Here is a 17,678-nt window from a genome sequence, read left to right on the forward strand (position 1 = left end):
AAACTAAAAGATACATCCTCAATGGAGTTTGTATAGAAAAAAAGAGTCTCCTGTGATTCCCTCATTTGATTTGGATCTCTTTGATCTTTATGGTTTGTTGGAACTAAGTTCTTTTATTATGATTAAGATTCAATTTGAGATTATTGGAGTTTTGGTTTGTAGTTCAGTAAATCATGGACTGAACTGAACAATGAACAACGTAACTATAAAAAAATATATGCTTCTAAAGAAGGTCGCATACATATTGTAAGCCATATACGTACACGATATATAAATTATTTGACTTATTAAGTGACTTTTTTGATCATAAACATGACAATATTGTATATTCATGGTCGATTAAACTAATAGGAAATGTTTTTTCACATATACATTACCTATAAAGATGACTAATCAGCCTTACTATGATTAGCTAAGCAGCAGTAGATAATAGTGCTCCTGCAGAAAAACAAAACAAAAGTGGCTTGTATGGCGCAGTGGTAGCGCAGCAGATTGCAAATCTGTTGGTCCTTAGTTCGATCCTGAGTGCAAGCTCTTCTTTTTTGCATCAATAAAACCCAAATTTCAAGCCATTAGTAGCTTGAGTTGTTATTTTTTTGCGTGATTAGCTTATATGAACCCTCTAAATATTTTATTTAGACTCTTTTTTTATTATTTTGGGCCTATTTGATAGGTTTTCATGAGCTCTTACGAAATTGTTGAAGTTTGGTTTCCACAGTAACGACCGCGAAACATTAATGGGATTGTGATCGATATGAAAAATGTAAACAAAAAATAGATGAAGTACTTCTCTGGCGCGTATCTCACAAGAACTATTTTTCTACCTACCTTATAGAAACTTGAACACTATTCAGGTGAACCTTCAAAACCATCATTCTCACACTCGTTTAAAATCAGAATGGCGGAAGAACCAGATTATTCCAAGCTTCCTTTGGAAGAGCGTTTAGCTCATAAAGTACGTATTTCCTTCGAATCGAGTCTGAAGACTTCAAATTATTAACAACTGAATAAAGGTTTGGAAAGCTCGTCAAGGAGCCTACATTGAAATCACAAACCAGTTCGAGAAAAGTCCAAATGAGGAGGCAGAAGTTTTTATTCCTTTCTTATCAAACCCAGATCTATTCAAGAAGGTTGTGACAGATAGTAATGTCGTTGCACATGAATCAGGTATAGCTGCATTGATTGCATTTCTAGAGTATGGTGGTCCAAAAGCTGCTCTAAGGGTGAGAAATCATGTTATAACAGGACTATGTGAGAAAGGTCTTTCGTCATCAAGAGCTGGTACAAAACAGAAATCTATAGACGCGTTATTGTGGTTAGTTGAATTAGATACACCAGATCCAGTGGTAGAGCAAATGTTACCTTGTCTTTCAGCCAAATTACCAAAATTAGTCTCAGGTACCGTAAAAGCCCTTGGTGAAATCTATAAAGCATTTGGTGCTCAAACTGTTAGTCCCAAACTGATTTTACCAAGCTTACCTAAATTGTATTCCCATGCTGATAGAACGGTTAGAGCTGAAACTTCCACTTTGACAGTTGAAATTTATAAATGGATGGGTCCTGCTTTGGAACAAGTATTATTTCCAGAATTGAAACCAGTTCAACAGAAAGATTTAACTTCAGCTTTTGAAAAAGTGAAGGATGAAAAACCCACACAAACTAGATTATTGAAATCTCAAAAGGATGCACTAGAAGCAGAGTCAGCCACACAAAATGGAGGTAACAATGGAGCTGAAGGCGATGAAGATGTTGTTATGGGAAATACTGAAGAAATTGGCCAGGTTGATGCTTATGATTTGATGGATCCTGTGGATATTCTATCTAAATTACCTGATGATTTTGGTGCAAAAATGGCAAGTGCTGCTAACTGGAAAGAAAAACTAGAATTTTTGAACGAGGTAAAACCTGTTTTCAATGTAATAAAAATTGCAAATGGTGATTATGGTGAATTGGTCAAAGTATTCGCCAAATACGTCAAGGATGTGAATCTTCAAGTTGCAACAGTTTCAGCAGAATGTATACAATCATTAGCCAAAGGTTTAAGAAAGAGATTTGAAAAATACTATCATTTGGTTTTGAGTACGTTGTTAGAGAAGACAAAGGAAAGAAAATTAACAGAAATTTTGAGCTCAACTTTAGATGCTATATTCGAAAGTACATCTTTATCTGATGTTTTGGATGAAACTTTGGAAGCCACTAAACACAAGACACCACAAGTAAGATTAGTGTCTTCTCAGTATCTTATTAGAATTTTGAAAGAAACCAGAACTGCACCAACAAGACCTGAAATTGAAGGCATCATTACTGCATCACTTAAATTAGTTGGTGATACATTACCGGGTGTGAGAACTAACGGGTTTGAAGCTGTTGGTGTCTTAATGAAGATAACAGGCGAGAGAGAACTAAACCCATATTTAGAGAAAGTTGATGACATCAAGATGAAGAAAATTAAAGAATTTTATGAAACTGCTGAGGTCAAATCCAAAGTGTCAGCTCCAAAACCAAAACCTGCTCCTGCTGCTAGAACAGCGCCATCATCAGCAAAAGCACCAGCTAAACCTGGAGTCAAACCTGGCGTTGCTACCAAAAGAAAATCACTGGTTCCACCAAGAGCATCAGCTGTTCCAAAATCTGGTATAAGTTCTGCTTCATCTACCACAAGTGCTAGTTCTACATCAACATTACAATCTAAGAAAAAATTACCATCTGGATTATCAACTATTCCTTCTAAAAGAGGTCCAACATCACCACTTAAAAGTGACCAATCTGGCTCTAGAATAGGAGGCATTGGAAATAGAGGATTGACTGGAAGATCTTTACAAACACCATCATCGTTAAATCATCCACTACCTTTAAAACAAGATTCAGGGATTAATGATGCTGAGAAAGCTGAATTAGAGGAATTGAGAACAGAAAAGCAGAATTGGTTAAAAGATCGTGAAAAATTAAACTGGCAAGTACAAGAATCTATAGCAGAAAGCTCAAGACTAATGACAGAGATTCAAACACTTTCGAGTAAAGTTGATAAATTAAATGAACAACGCACAAATGACGCTATGAATATCAAATCCAAAGATACACAACTACAAAGAGCCCAATCAGATGCTGAAATTGCACGTTTGAAGATTTCTCAACTTGAAAATGAAATTCAACTAATAAGGAAACAAAGAACCTCATCATTAAACTCATTTGGTACCTCAAATAGTCATGTTGATATTCAATCAGCATCAAGTTTTGAATCCATTGAAAGACCGAGACAATTTTCACCTTTACAAGAAACAAACGGTGTGAGATCTGAACATTCAAACAAATCAAGTTTGGATAGTATAGATAGAAAGGTTGGAAGCTTAACCATAGATAATGAACAAAAGGAGAATAATATTTTGAGCCCGACAGTTCTGGATACAAATGATGATAGTTGGAGAAGAGCAGCTGAAGTCACATCACAATTGAAAGCTAGAATTGAGAAAATGAAGGCCAAATCCAGAAATAGTATTCCATCTTCTTCCGGTTATAGATAGTTTTCCACTCTTGGGACATATTATGAATTGTTGAATCATCACATCAAGTATATAAAATTGTTTTCACTGGGTAAAGGTTACAAGTTACAAATGAGATCTTACGTATTAAATTTTAATCAAATAATTTTCATAAATAGATTATAAGCTTTTGAAGTTTATAATAACCGTAGACAGATTCTATTTACGGAAGCAGCAGATAATTATGAAAGACTAAGGCTCCAATTAATTCATAAAGGTGATCCATTACGTGTTTAACATCTATTATATTAAAAAGTTACGAACGAGACAAATGAATAGCTGCTTTTCTAACAGTTCAACACACCAAGAGACATTGAACACAGCAAAACCTCCATGTAGAATATACTATTAACTAGACTGAGGAGTCAGGATTCGTTGAAAAGTAAGTTCTATTAAGTAATCTAGACTCTATAGCTTATATAGCATATAGCACGTTTTTGCTAATTTAATTAAGCTGCTGCTCATCAGTTTTGCAACGCATATTATGCAACCTTATATTTAAAAAAAACTAGTCACAAGACTCTATTCCTTCTTGGATCGTGAGCCTATTGTCTATACGTAATAGATAATTCAACATGCTTAACATTGTAACAGTCTAATTTTCGTTGAAATTAAGTCAATTAATCATAGAAGTACTTGAATACAATTCCATACTAACTTCTATGTATGCTTCTCAAGAATATGCCAAAAATCATATGCTTTTTATAAGTTTTTGCAAATTCCTATTCTGGACAGGATAGATTTTTTCTGGCGCGAATCTGATATTTTCAAGCACAAAAGGTAAGAAAGGCACTAAATTTAGCCAAAGTTGCACGGTTAAGGACACATACCACGGAAAAGCAGCCAATTTGTTTTTTGCAAATTAGTGAAATTGTGACAATTTCGGTAATCTGCAAATTTAGTAGCAAAATTAGGATTTTTTTTTTTTTAATTTCTTCCCTTGGAATCTAGATGATACTTAAACTTTATAAGATAGTTTTTTCCTTCTTATATATTGATAGAAACGCCATAGTCATATACTTTCGTTTATCCAAAAACTATATTACAATCGTTTAAAAATGCAAGTTCAACAAGTCGTCGCCTCATTCTTAGCTTCATCATCATTATTTGGTACTCAACAAGAATCAAACGCTGTTGCTAACAACGATTTTGCCGTTGTTCGTGGTCACAATAAAGTTGTTTCTAACGGTTCAAACAATTCAAATGGTTCAAACTCAACCTCATCATCAATCAACGGTGCTGCTTTAGCTTCAGGTAACGGTGCTGTCTTAGCTGCTGGTGTTGCTGGTTTAGCTGCTTTCTTATTATAAGTTCAATATTTCCCATACCCATAGGGGGTTCGCAATTTGAATTTTATTAATTAATAGAACATTTTCTTATTAATACTTGGATGACGGTTTAATTTTTGTATTTTTTTCTGCTATGTTTTTTTGTATTTGTTTCAGCAAGCTAAAATTTGATTAATATATGATATACTAATATTTATTCGAATTCAATTGTAGGGTCCTCTTTTGATTTGAATTGCGCGTAAGATAAGATTACTAGCAATCTGACCTATATTTCGGAAAGTCGCAAGTGAAAAAAGCCGCGTCAAACCTCAAGATTATGACAAGAGGTCAAATGAATAATAGATCAACATGACACCAAAATTTGCCACACTTATTCATAGGGTTGAGATTGGGAATCATCATATAAATGGATCAGATCTAAAATCTGCATGGTATTTGCAAATTCTCGAAATCATGAAAAGGAAATTTGCGAAATTATACCCAGGGGCCAGTCGCGACTTTATGAGCCATACTTAACTTTAATATTAAACATTGAAGAATAGAATTAATATTGAAGGATATTATTACTCTAAGCTCTTTGAGATCACAACAGAATGTCAACTTCGGAAACAGAACAACTCAAAGCCAGAATAGCTAAACTTGAAAAGGAAATTGAAGATCTTAAACAAGTTACAATTTTTTCAGATATTCAACCATATGTGGAGGAAAATCAAGACAAATTTAAACAATTGAAAATATCAAGTATTGGTCTTTCATATCTTATCAAATTCCAAAAGAAGGGTATACTGAAGGAGCTAATCAAAAGGGTTGCTTCTGATTTATATAAAGACGTTGAAGATGTACAATTATTAGATCCAAAAAATGGTAAATTATTAACAGGTGATGAAGATTTACAACAATTTGAACAAGATGGTGTTTTTAATCTAGACTTCCAATATGCAAATGCTTGTGGACATGATCATGATCATGAATATGGCTCTGATGAAGATTTTACAGATGATGAGAATTTTTATAATAGTTGTAGTTGTTCTCATCCACATTGAATAGTTATGGTCATGAAATGAAGGCAATTTATGGGTTTGAAACCAGGAAAAAAAATGCTTGATTGATAGAAATATAGATATTTGTAATATAAATGGGCTTCATGGATTGAATTAGGATATCTTAGCTCAACAATAACCAGTTGAATAAATTTTTTTTTGAAACATTTTGATTCAAATTTGTGTAGATAAAGTGCTGAGTGCTGCCTTTACCGAACTTGTCAGAATTTCGTTTTCTCGATTCCTTTTTTTGAAAAAGTGTTTATATTTTTTGGAGAAACAAATATAACAAGAACGTCTTCAAATACAAAACATCAAAAGGAAGAGAACCAATAAGCACCATGTCAGAATACAATCTTCGTGCAAAGACCTTGAGAAGTACTAGGAATAGACACACTACTTCTTTCAGACCAACTCCTAAAGCTTCAGAGATTTTCCCAGGTTTAAATGATATTACCGATGCATTTGAAGCACTCCCTACAGATGTTATTAGATATTTTACACTATTGAAAGAAATTGATGCAAAATGTGTCAATATAATACCTACATTGAACCATGAGATTAAGAATTTCGTTAAAGCTAAGAATGATCCAAATGATAAAGAAGCTAGAACTGCCAAAATTCAAGAAATTTCTAGTTTATTAAGAGATGTTTTACCATGTCTTGAAGAAAAAATGCATGTTGCAACCATAGCAGCTGATAAAACAATAAGTTATATTGATAGAATCAATGATGATTTTGATTTAATCTTCAAGAATGAAATTCCAGAGAATATTAAATTTGGTTCAGCTAATCATCCAGCTATTATAAATGATTCAAGAATACCTGATAATAAATCCGCTCAATCACAAAGAAGTGAAAGTAGAAGAGAAGCACTTGCTGCTAGAAAAGCTGCTAATGATACTGACAATGATGATAGTGGAACAAATAGAGGTAAATCAAGAAGAGCTGAAAAGGAAAGTACACCAGTAGGATCTCAACCACCAGCAGCTACTACAACAAAGAAACGTAAAACTAATAACACAACTGCAAATAATAATGCATCAAATACCAATACTCAAAATCAAGGAGCAAATAATCAAACCCAAGGCGCTAATACTGTTAAGAATGAAGAACCTCAAATATCAAGACCTTCAACTCCATCAACAAACAAGAGACGTCAAACTACTAAAAAGAAACCAAGTCAAACAGCGGCAAATCAATTATCAAGTCAATCAGCTGAAACTGCTAGAAATGTTGCATCAGCGGAAGCTGAATATGCTGATGAAATTGCAAGTAGAAGAAATAATGCTGATGAGCCATTATATTGTTATTGTAATCAAGTTTCATATGGTGAAATGGTTGGATGTGATGGTGATGATTGTAAAAGAGAATGGTTTCATCTACCGTGTACCGGGTTGGCAACATTACCTAAAGGGAAATGGTATTGTGATGATTGTAATGCTAAATTAAAGAAGGCTAAAAAAATCTAGATTGATTTTTGTTATTAGTTGTTGTTGTTGTGGATACCTACACTGGTTTTGTGGTTAATCGGATGGTTTTTGTGTTTATGATAAATTAAGCTTACAAAAACATCGTGTATAATTAGAGATTTTGAAACACAAAAGTTAATGAAAGATTTATTTAATGATTTGGTACTCTCTTTGCAGATTGTGTTGTAATATCTGTTATTGATATTGTTTATAAGGCGTGATCTGAGACATTATATTAAATTCATCATGTTGAAAAAATGCATTATTGGGATTTGTTATCTTTCAGTTTTAGTTCATTCTAAGTATCATTACGAAAGAAGTTATAATCAAAAGAGAAGTTTTGCAAATGAAGAAGTTGCACCAACTTGGGAACATCATCATGAAGAAGAAGAACATCATGCTGAATGGGATGGTGATAATAATAATCAAGATCAACAAGATGTTATTGGATGGGAAGGTGATTCTATAAATGATTGGGATAATGAATCTGATGTTGAAGAATCTTGGAGTGGTCCATTAGCTGAACCTTGGGAAGGTGATGATTATAATGGTGAACTTGGTTGGAATGAAAATCAAGAAGAAAATTATGATTATGATTATGATGATGAAGAAGTTGATTGTAATGATGCTGATAAACATTTTGGTGAAACTCATGAAGAACATACACAAGAAGGTCATATTCATAATGTTCATGATGTAACTGAAGATGCTAGTTCACAAGTTCAATTACCAGCAGATGCTTATTCATTAGAATATATTGAAGCTTTAAGAAAAATTGGTGTTCAGAATGTTGCAGCTGGTGCAAAAGGTATTACTTATTCATTTTATACAAGTGCAGGTGCATGTAAAGCTCCACAAGATATTCAAAATGATATTAGTAAAATTCAAAATTTTGAAGTTATTAGAATTTATGATACGGATTGTGATGGTATAAGTAATATTTTGAAAACAATTGGACCAAATCAAAAAATCTTTGCAGGTATTCATTATCCAGAAGTTGTTGATCAATCTGTTGCCATTTTAGGTGATGCTATTCAATCAAATGGTGGTGATTGGAGTAAAATACATACTGTTTCAATTGGTAATGAAATGGTAAATTTTGGTAAAGCTACACCAGAAGGTTTAAAAGCTTCAATTGCACATGCAAAGACATTATTAAGTGCTAGAGGTTATAATGGACCAGTTGTTACTACTGATACTTTAGTTGCAGTGTTGAATAATAAAGAACTTTGTAATATTGGTGATTATATTGCAGTTAATTCACATCCATATTGGGATGGAGGAGTTCCAGCTCAACAAGCAGGACCATGGTTACAATCTCAACTTTCCATGCTTAATGATGTTTGTGAAAGAAATGGTAAACAAATCTTTTTAGCAGAAACCGGGTGGCCACATAAGGGGAAGAAATTTGGACAACATGGTGATCCTTCAAAAGATAATCAGTTGATTGCAATTAAATCTATTGTTGATACCTTGGGTCAAGACACAATCTTATTCACCACATTCAACGACTACTGGAAAGACGGTGGTAGTCATGATGTTGAGAAGTACTGGGGGATCTATGAGGACTAGACTGAATTGTCATTCGTGACATTTTTACACTATATATATTTATCAAACTATTGGAAAGTTATGCTTTAGAATTGAATGTTTTAAATCAAATTTTGTAGATTTTGTGCATGATAATTTCACGGAATTTTCGCCTTTTGTCGATTCCCGATTTTGGACATATTTTCGCGACGGTCTGCCTTGGTTTTTTTGAGCTTGAAACTTTGAATTCGGTTTGTTCTCAAATAAATTTGAAATGGCGAGATTTGAGTCTATTTGAAAGCATAGTTCATTGAGCGTGTGAATAGTTTTGATCATTGTATTCTTCAAGGAGTCAAGTATATACCATGTCAGGAAAAGTGAGTACTTTGTTTCAAACACAATTGTTTACACCCATTGGTCTTTTTTCGCACACCAATTTTTGGTTGGGTCGCCCTCATCGGGACATAAGTATATGATATTGAAGGGAATTGACCAGGAATTTTCTTCAAAAGTGATTGGTAATTTATGGAATATGGAATTATACTGGTCTTGAGAAGCGATGTATTGATTATGATGGATATTCAATAATGGGTCTTTGTGCTGGGGTTATTGGGGGTTATAGGGTATATTTGTTATCATGGTAACAAATGCATGGCTATGAAAAAAGCGAACCTGTCAATGATCATTACGCCTGGTCTAAATTGGTGTGAAAAAGGATGAATTATGGGTATGAATATGAAATGAATACTAACATGATTTTATATAGAATCATACAGTTAAAGAATATAAATTAGTTGTTGTTGGTGGTGGTGGTGTTGGTAAATCCGCATTAACTATTCAATTTATTCAATCACATTTTGTTGATGAATATGATCCAACAATTGAAGATTCTTATAGAAAACAAGTTGCTATAGATAATGAAGTTGCATTATTAGATATCTTAGATACTGCTGGACAAGAAGAATATAGTGCAATGAGAGAACAATATATGAGAACTGGTGAAGGATTTTTATTAGTTTATTCAGTTACTGAAAGAGAATCTTATAATGAATTATTAACATTTTTCCAACAAATTTTAAGAGTTAAAGATTCAGAAGATGTACCAGTTTTATTAGTTGGTAATAAATCTGATTTAACTGAAGAAAGAAGTGTAAGTTTTGAAGAAGGTGAAAAATTAGCAAAACAATTTAATTGTAAATTTTTAGAAACTAGTGCAAAACAAGGTATTAATGTTGATAATGCATTTTTTGATTTAGTTAGAAGAATTAGAATTAGAAATAATGAAGGTCCAAATTTGATTAACAATCAAGATCAATCAAATTTAAATGAAACATCTCAAAATAATGTTAATGGTGGTGCTGGTGTTATTGGTGGTTCAACAAATGGTAATATTGGTAATGGTAATCATCAAAAAAATCAAGGATTTACCAATGGAGGAAATGATCATGGTGATGGATTTATAGATGATGAAAACAAGACAAACAATAATGTTAAAGATTCTAAATCAAATAATAATTCTAATGCAAGAAAACAAAATGTTCAAAAAGATTCTGGTAAAGAATCTGGTGGTGGATGTTGTGTTATTGTTTGAATGGATATTAATTACATCATGATTATTTAAATAACTTAAAACCTTGATTTCATTTTAATTTTTTTCTTATATTTCAATTTTGTTAATTTGCTGTTTTTTAAATAATTTGTCACTCGTTTTCTATTTTAATCAAATTATCAAGGTTTGTTATTATCATGATTGAACAATTCTTTCCATTAATTATACATCAGTTAATCTTTTCCAAAAAAAAAAACCAAAAAAGAACAACAATAATTCATAATTGTGTGTTTCAATTCTAATGTTTTAATAAGTTTACCCAATGTTTTTTGTTTATTTGATTTTTTCTAAGCTTTGATAATACTAAAAGAATCTTCTACATTTACAAGAATTCTCTGAAAAAAACAAAGATAAAACGTATATATGCATTTTTTATAAGTTTAATTAATTTTGCAATTTTGTATAGGTTTTTCCAATATTATAATTTCATCAGTATAATTTCTAATCTATCAGTAGTAAAGTTTCTTGACACAGCCGGCTCTGCCTTTTTTTTTTCTAATTAATGAAATGATAAATAATGAAATGTAAAATCAAACTCGCAAATATATAATCACCAAGAGCTCTTTCAGGAGTAATTTTTTTAAAAAAATCTTTATTTTGTGAAACACTTTGTAAACGTAAAGAAACAGTAAGTACAAATTGACCCACAGTTGAAATAAATCCACCTAAAAATGCATTGAATGGGAAATTACCAACCAGTATAACGAAAATGAATTGAACCGAGGCAACAAGTACTAAAAAAGTTAAAAAAATATCAATTAATTTTAATCTTGGTGTTAAATTTTCAAAATATGAATTTATAGATTTTTCAATTGAATTTGTAAAATCTCCAATTGCATTAGTATTTGTTGATGATGATGAATCTTTTGAAGAGTTTGAGACTGCTACAGCAGCAGCTTTGGCTTTGTTTTGTTTAGCTTTTGGAGCCATGATGGAATACCTTTAATTGTATAAATCTAGAGTATTTTATGTATTTCAACTTTTGATAGTAGAAGTATTTGACAAAAACATCAAACGTGTAATGTTTTATTTTGGTGATGAAAATGAATTCCGACTTATCACCTGACGCGTCACATGATAAGAATTCAAAGTCGGATTTCCCTTTTCAATCAATTTTAAATTCAAAAACGAATAAACAGAGAAATTTAAAATTTAAAGAGAACAAGAAGGTGAATTTATTGATTGTTATTTGTTGGCTATAAATATATCACAATGTCAGGGATAGAGGGAGAGAATAGTATCAGTCAAGCTCAGATCCAAGTTGAACCAATTTCAAATCATTCAAATGGTGTAAAATCAATTGATCAAGGTAGTAATATAACAATTAAAAATCCACCATCATTAAGAATAGTACCACCTTTAAATTTTTGTCCTGTAGAGAGACATCTTTATAGAAGTGGACAACCTTCCAAAATCAATTTTGAATTTTTAAAAGAATTACATTTAAAAGCTATAGTATGGTTAGCATCAGAAGATCCAAGTGATGAATTTATTGAATTTGTTCAAAGTGAAAATATAAATATTTATTTTGCAGCTATAAATCCAGATGGTGGAGGTGATAATAATCCATGGGATGGTTTAAATGAAAATAGTATAATCCAAGCATTAAATATCATTGTGAATAAAAATAATTATCCTTTATTAGTCTGTGATAATGGAATGGGTAGACATAGAACAGGTACAGTTTTTGGATGCTTAAGAAGATTACAAGGATGGAATTTAGCAAGGTGGGTATCACTTTAGTTTTATTATAACAAGATATATTTACTAACCATGGTTTTTAGTGTTTCTGAAGAATATAGAAGATTTACAGGTTCAAGAGGTGGTAGAATCTTGGTTGAACTTTTAATTGAGGTGAGTATAATAATATAGGTCTTTAACAATATGGGCAAATACTAACAATTAAACAGGCTTTTGACAAGAGACTTATCACGATAGACAGAGAAACTGCACCGGATTGGCTTCTGAACAATTAGACTGGGATTAAACTGGGATTAAAATGTACTATATAATGAAATATGAATTTTGGTATATTAGAACTGATTGTAGCTATATTGTAACCACCAAGTATGCTAAAACATTCGAAATTTCACAACATGACACGCCAAATCCTTCACAATTACCACCTAATATACTACTCTCAGTCCAATCGATATCTGCTCTTTTGTGTCAAATTAAAATCCTCCCACTTTTTGTGTTTCTCGCCTTTTTCTTATCAGCGTGATTTGAATTTTGTTGATCCGAAGCCACTCAAGAAAATTCTGATAAGAATCAAAACAAAAAAGTAAAAACTGAGAGCGATCTCGAATCAACTCATCACCAAAAACCACAAAACAACAAAACAAGAACACAGGAAACCAAGGGATAATAGGCCATTAGCTAGAAGGAGTACACAAGAGACCATCACCAGACAATACAACATATACATATCCATGACTTCTTCACCGAAAGATATCGATAATAAGCGATCATTTAACCAACAAAATAGTATCGCCATCGGTGCTGGTGGGAGTTATAATTCAATTTCAAATTCTGTTCCTAATGTTGCTTCCAGGAGGTATTCTACTCAAAGATTAGGATCTCCTGCACCTTTTGATAATTCTCCAAGAGCTCGTTCATTTCATTTAGGTGTTAATAATTCAATCAAGACTGGAATTTCCATTAATCAAGCATCATCAAGTAATTTAAAGAAGACAGATTCCCTGTATTCTTCTTCAAATTCAAGTCAAAATAATCAAGTACTGATTGATGCTGATTCTCCTTCATTTGCACCAGATTTTAAAGATCAAAATGTATTAAAATCTACGGCAAATTTATATTTTAATGATGGTAATACAATTTTACATAATGAAGGTGGTGATATAACAAGAGAAATTAAACATAAAGGTTCATTCGGTGCTAATTCTTTAAAAAGAACTAAATCTTCAAGTGATTTAATGGATAGTAGAAGAGGTTCCACTGCAAGTGCCCTAAATGTTCCAGGTGGATTTAGAAGAGAATTTATTGTTAATAAAGCCCGTGAACGTGCAATTTTAAATGATGAAGAATTAAAAAAAGTTCCATTTTTAACCAAGAATTTCATGGAATTTTTATATATTTATGGTCATTTCGCAGGGGAATCATTTGATGAAGATTTTGAATTTGATTTAGATCAAGATCATTCTGGTGATTCTGAAGCTGTTTCATGGGATGAAACAACACCTTTAGTCGCATCAAATCAACAAGGTCAAACTATAAGGTATGAAGCTAAGGGAACAACATCTACTCTCAAGGCATTTCTTATAATGTTGAAATCATTTGTTGGAACTGGTGTATTATTTTTACCAAAAGCTTTTAGTAATGGTGGATTAACTTTTAGTTCTATCATGTTGGCCATTTTTGGTATTTATTCATATTATTGTTATTATATACTTGTTGTTTCTAAAAATGCAACAAAAGTTTCATCATTTGGTGATATTGGTGGGAAATTATATGGTGGATGGATGAAAAATTTAATTTTAATTTCTTTAGTTCTTACACAAATTGGATTTGCTTGTGCTTATATTATATTTACAACTGGTAATTTAACTGCTTTTTTCAATAATGTTACAAATTTTAATATTCAACCTGATAAATTTTTCTTGCTACAAACTATTGTTTTCATTCCATTATCATTTATTAGAAATGTTTCAAAATTATCATTACCTTCATTTATGGCAAATTTTTTCATTATGGCTGGATTACTTATTGTTTTATTCTTTACAACAAAGGAAATTATATATAATGGAGTTAAACCAGTGGAAACTTTTATTAATAAATCAAAATTTTCATTATTTATTGGTACTGCAATTTTTGCATTTGAAGGTATTGGACTTATTATTCCAGTTCAAGATTCAATGAGACATCCAGAAAAATTCCCATTAGTTCTTGGATTAGTTATTATTACAATTACTATAATGATGATTACAATTGCAGCTATTGGTTATTTAGCTTATGGAGAAGATATTCAAACAGTTATATTATTAAATTTACCACAAAGTAATTTCTTTGTTAATTTAATTCAATTTTTTTATTCATTAGCAATTTTATTATCAACTCCATTACAATTATTTCCTGCAATTGGTATTATTGAGAAAAGAATTTTCCAAAAATCAAATTCTGGTAAATTTAATAATAAGACAAAATGGTTAAAAAATTTTTTTAGAACTTTATTTGTTGGTTTCTGTATGAATATTGCTTGGTTTGGTGCAAATGATTTAGATAAATTTGTTTCATTTGTTGGTTGTTTTGCTTGTATCCCATTAGTTTATATGTATCCACCTTTATTACATTATAAAAGTAGTACACATGGTGATTTTTGGGGGAAAGTTTTAGATATTGTATTGGTTATTATTGGTGGTGCTGCAATGTCTTATACTTCATATCAAATTATTCATGGTTAGCTTTTGTTATTGCTATAGATTTACTCATTATATTATTTATTAGATACATTATTATTATATTCATATTATTCATATATTATACAATCATTTAATATACACTTGCATTGATACAAGCTTTCTGCAAGACTCGTATATATTTTCTTGATTTTCAAACGGCTATTTTTAGCTTGTTTTTGTTTCAAGCACCCTTTAGTATTTGTTGTGTTTATATCAGGTTGTCATTGTTACGTTATGTTGTTATGTTCTACTATAGATCATCGATTGAATTTGATTACCAACTACCTATGCTATAATTAAATTTCATGAATTCTATAGACGTTCTATACATGTTATACACCAGCTCAAGCTGCAAAAGTTCTTAAGTACATAACATATTATTTTCATTTGAGATTAAACTTTCAAGCTCAAGTTCTATTTTACGTTCTTGTACTTCTATTTTGTTTATACTTTCCAACCAGCTTGAAACTTCTATGTAACATGACTTTGATCAAGTTTAAATTCCACGGGAACCTCAAGGCATTCGCTTAAATAGCTATATAGACATCATCTTAACGGCACGATATACACAGATCATAGCCCCAGTATTTAATACATATCATACATTAAAACTGATCAAATGTTGAGTACCTTCCGGAAAATTAAAAGTTTTAATTCGTCAATATAAGAAATTTTAATTCATCATGAATGTATGCACAGAAAACTATTGTTGGACTCTGACCGTACCAATTTCACGATGCCCTTTTTTAGTATATGTTTCCAAGTTTGGAATAGCGAGAATTTGAAAATTGTACGCGCGTAGCAGGCGAAAATACTTTACTAGTGATGGGTTAAAGATGCCCTTTGGATGCTGGTAGACTGTAGTTATTTGGAAGTTAAGATGGATCAGTGCAGCATCATGATTCATTACTAACAGTTTCTGCAGTCAAATTTGTGCTTGTTTAATGGTTGCTGAGTTGAGCTAGCTATACTTAGATTTTAATTCTACCGTCCGTAAGATTTCAAGATTTAGGTTAGATTTAGTGGGTACAATAGAGTTTTGTTTGTTTACTTCAGATTTGTTTGTTCAGAGGTTTGTGCTATTATTGTCCAAATTATTGTATACTTTCCTTTTGAAACTCTTTAGTGGTTACTAGTTTAGTGATCTCATAAAATCGCAATCAATTCATGCTTATTTGTGGGTTTTGATGTACAATGTGTAAAAATGCTTCAATACCCACTTCCATTTTAGTGTTTGACTTCCGTTTAAAACGTTATGCATTCAATATTTAAGTGCTTTCAAAGGGACTTATAACACATTGTGACAAAAATAGAATGCTGGTGATGTTTGGGTACTATGGTTTCTGGAGTAATATCGCATATGTGCTATATTTGACTGTTACGTACCTGCTACATACCCTATTAACAAATGTCATACTACTTCAACATTTAAGCGACCATGCGAAACATAGCTGGTTACAAGTATCCAAATTAGGTATATGTATTTGATCTTATATTTATTGAAAGTGTTTAAATAGGATCCAATATTCCCAAGTTTTATTCAACGTTTGGATCTAAGACATCTTAGACATCAACAAAGCTTATCAAACAAAGTTCATCAACAATGTTATTCACTCGCTACGTCTCTATTGCTTTCGCTGCTGCTCTTGTTTCTGCTGCTACTGAACCAAAAGCTACTCAAGGTCAAACCACTGCAGTTCCAACTGTTCCAGGTTCAGCTTCAAACTACCCAGATGAATCTACATCAACTGAAACCCCAAAAGCTACTCAAGGTCAAACCACTGAAGAACCAACTGTTCCAGGTTCAGCTTCAAACTATCCAGATGAATCCAAAACATCTGAAACTCCAAAAGCTACTCAAGGTCAAACAACTGCTGTCCCAACTGTTCCAGGTTCAGCTTCAAACTACCCAGATCAAACAAAATCAGTTGGTCCATCTGGTTATTTCAACACTTCAATTGCCACTCAATCAAACATTGAAACCACTTTAGTTACCATCACTTCATGCCACGAAGATAAATGTTCTGAAGTTCCATCAACTGCTCAAGTTTCAATTGCTACTACTACCATTAGCGGTGTTGTTACTCAATACACTACTTACTGCCCATTATCAACAACTGATTCATTTGCACCACCAGTTGCTTCTCCATCAGGTTCATCTACTGATTCCTTTGCACCACCAGTTGCTTCACCAACAGCTTCATCTACTGATTCATTTGCTCCTCCAGTTGCTGCTCCAACTTCAGGTGAACATGTTCAAACCACTTTAGTCACTGTTACTTCATGTAAAGATAACAAATGTACTGAAGTTCCATCAACTGCTCAAGTCTCAGTTGCTACTTCAACTGTTAATGGTGTTGAAACTTCATACACAACTTATTGTCCAATCTCTTCAACTGATTCAGTTGCTCCACCAGTTGCTTCTCCAACTTCAGGTTCAGCTGCTGCTTCTACTCATGTCACCAATGGTTCAACTGTTGTTAAACCATCAGGTTCCACTGCTGCTCCAAAAGGTTCCACTGTTGCTCCATCTGGTTCAACTCCAGCTTCATCAGCTGCTCAACAATCAAAAGCCCCAGGTTCTTCAGTTGCAGGTGTTTCCACTTATGAAGGTTCTGCTGCTAAAGTTGTTGCTGGTTCATTCTTTGGTGTCTTACCATTTTTATTCATCTAAGTTTTTTCATGATGAATATACATTAATTTCATAATTTGTTGTTTCCTTTCTTATAGTACATGATGGTATGTCATATCATGGATTTTGATCATTATTATTAGCATGCT

At 32.2% G+C, this 17,678-nt stretch overlaps 10 protein-coding genes across 10 annotated transcripts; 9 read left to right on the top strand and 1 right to left on the bottom strand.

The window, feature by feature from the left end:
- Positions 1-898: 898 nt before the first annotated feature.
- STU2 (Stu2p) lies at positions 899-3,521 on the top strand (the record flags this gene model as incomplete). The annotated part of the gene is made up of 2 exons (XM_011275948.1): positions 899-959; positions 1,036-3,521. 2 exons carry the CDS (start codon positions 899-901, stop codon positions 3,519-3,521), a joined length of 2,547 nt encoding a protein of 848 aa, XP_011274250.1.
- Positions 3,522-4,597: 1,076 nt separating this feature from the next.
- On the top strand, positions 4,598-4,849 carry BN7_3417 (uncharacterized protein; the record flags this gene model as incomplete). The annotated part of the gene is made up of 1 exon (XM_011275949.1): positions 4,598-4,849. One exon carries the CDS (start codon positions 4,598-4,600, stop codon positions 4,847-4,849), a length of 252 nt encoding a protein of 83 aa, XP_011274251.1.
- Positions 4,850-5,421: 572 nt separating this feature from the next.
- Positions 5,422-5,871, top strand: BN7_3418 (uncharacterized protein; the record flags this gene model as incomplete). The annotated part of the gene is made up of 1 exon (XM_011275950.1): positions 5,422-5,871. The coding sequence occupies one exon, from the start codon at positions 5,422-5,424 to the stop codon at positions 5,869-5,871; it is 450 nt and encodes a 149-aa protein (XP_011274252.1).
- A 338-nt stretch (positions 5,872-6,209) lies between these two features.
- On the top strand, positions 6,210-7,340 carry PHO23 (Pho23p; the record flags this gene model as incomplete). Its single annotated transcript, XM_011275951.1, has 1 exon — positions 6,210-7,340. The coding sequence occupies one exon, from the start codon at positions 6,210-6,212 to the stop codon at positions 7,338-7,340; it is 1,131 nt and encodes a 376-aa protein (XP_011274253.1).
- Positions 7,341-7,586: 246 nt separating this feature from the next.
- BN7_3420 (uncharacterized protein) lies at positions 7,587-8,912 on the top strand (the record flags this gene model as incomplete). Its single annotated transcript, XM_011275952.1, has 1 exon — positions 7,587-8,912. The coding sequence occupies one exon, from the start codon at positions 7,587-7,589 to the stop codon at positions 8,910-8,912; it is 1,326 nt and encodes a 441-aa protein (XP_011274254.1).
- A 430-nt stretch (positions 8,913-9,342) lies between these two features.
- RAS2 (Ras family GTPase RAS2) lies at positions 9,343-10,461 on the top strand (the record flags this gene model as incomplete). The annotated part of the gene is made up of 2 exons (XM_011275953.1): positions 9,343-9,388; positions 9,647-10,461. The coding sequence occupies 2 exons, from the start codon at positions 9,343-9,345 to the stop codon at positions 10,459-10,461; spliced, it is 861 nt and encodes a 286-aa protein (XP_011274255.1).
- A 513-nt stretch (positions 10,462-10,974) lies between these two features.
- Positions 10,975-11,409, bottom strand: OST2 (dolichyl-diphosphooligosaccharide-protein glycotransferase; the record flags this gene model as incomplete). Its single annotated transcript, XM_011275954.1, has 1 exon — positions 10,975-11,409. The coding sequence occupies one exon, from the start codon at positions 11,407-11,409 to the stop codon at positions 10,975-10,977; it is 435 nt and encodes a 144-aa protein (XP_011274256.1).
- Positions 11,410-11,691: 282 nt separating this feature from the next.
- OCA1 (putative tyrosine protein phosphatase OCA1) lies at positions 11,692-12,222 on the top strand (the record flags this gene model as incomplete). Its single annotated transcript, XM_011275955.1, has 1 exon — positions 11,692-12,222. One exon carries the CDS (start codon positions 11,692-11,694, stop codon positions 12,220-12,222), a length of 531 nt encoding a protein of 176 aa, XP_011274257.1.
- A 689-nt stretch (positions 12,223-12,911) lies between these two features.
- Positions 12,912-14,900, top strand: AVT4 (Avt4p; the record flags this gene model as incomplete). The annotated part of the gene is made up of 1 exon (XM_011275956.1): positions 12,912-14,900. One exon carries the CDS (start codon positions 12,912-12,914, stop codon positions 14,898-14,900), a length of 1,989 nt encoding a protein of 662 aa, XP_011274258.1.
- Positions 14,901-16,500: 1,600 nt separating this feature from the next.
- Positions 16,501-17,571, top strand: BN7_3425 (Immunoglobulin superfamily member; the record flags this gene model as incomplete). Its single annotated transcript, XM_011275957.1, has 1 exon — positions 16,501-17,571. One exon carries the CDS (start codon positions 16,501-16,503, stop codon positions 17,569-17,571), a length of 1,071 nt encoding a protein of 356 aa, XP_011274259.1.
- Between the last annotated feature and the right edge of the window lie 107 nt (positions 17,572-17,678).

This window comes from Wickerhamomyces ciferrii, contig 00092 (genome assembly GCF_000313485.1).
Source record: "Wickerhamomyces ciferrii WGS project CAIF00000000 data, strain NRRL Y-1031 F-60-10, contig 00092, whole genome shotgun sequence".
NCBI lineage: Eukaryota > Fungi > Ascomycota > Saccharomycetes > Phaffomycetales > Wickerhamomycetaceae > Hansenula > Hansenula ciferrii.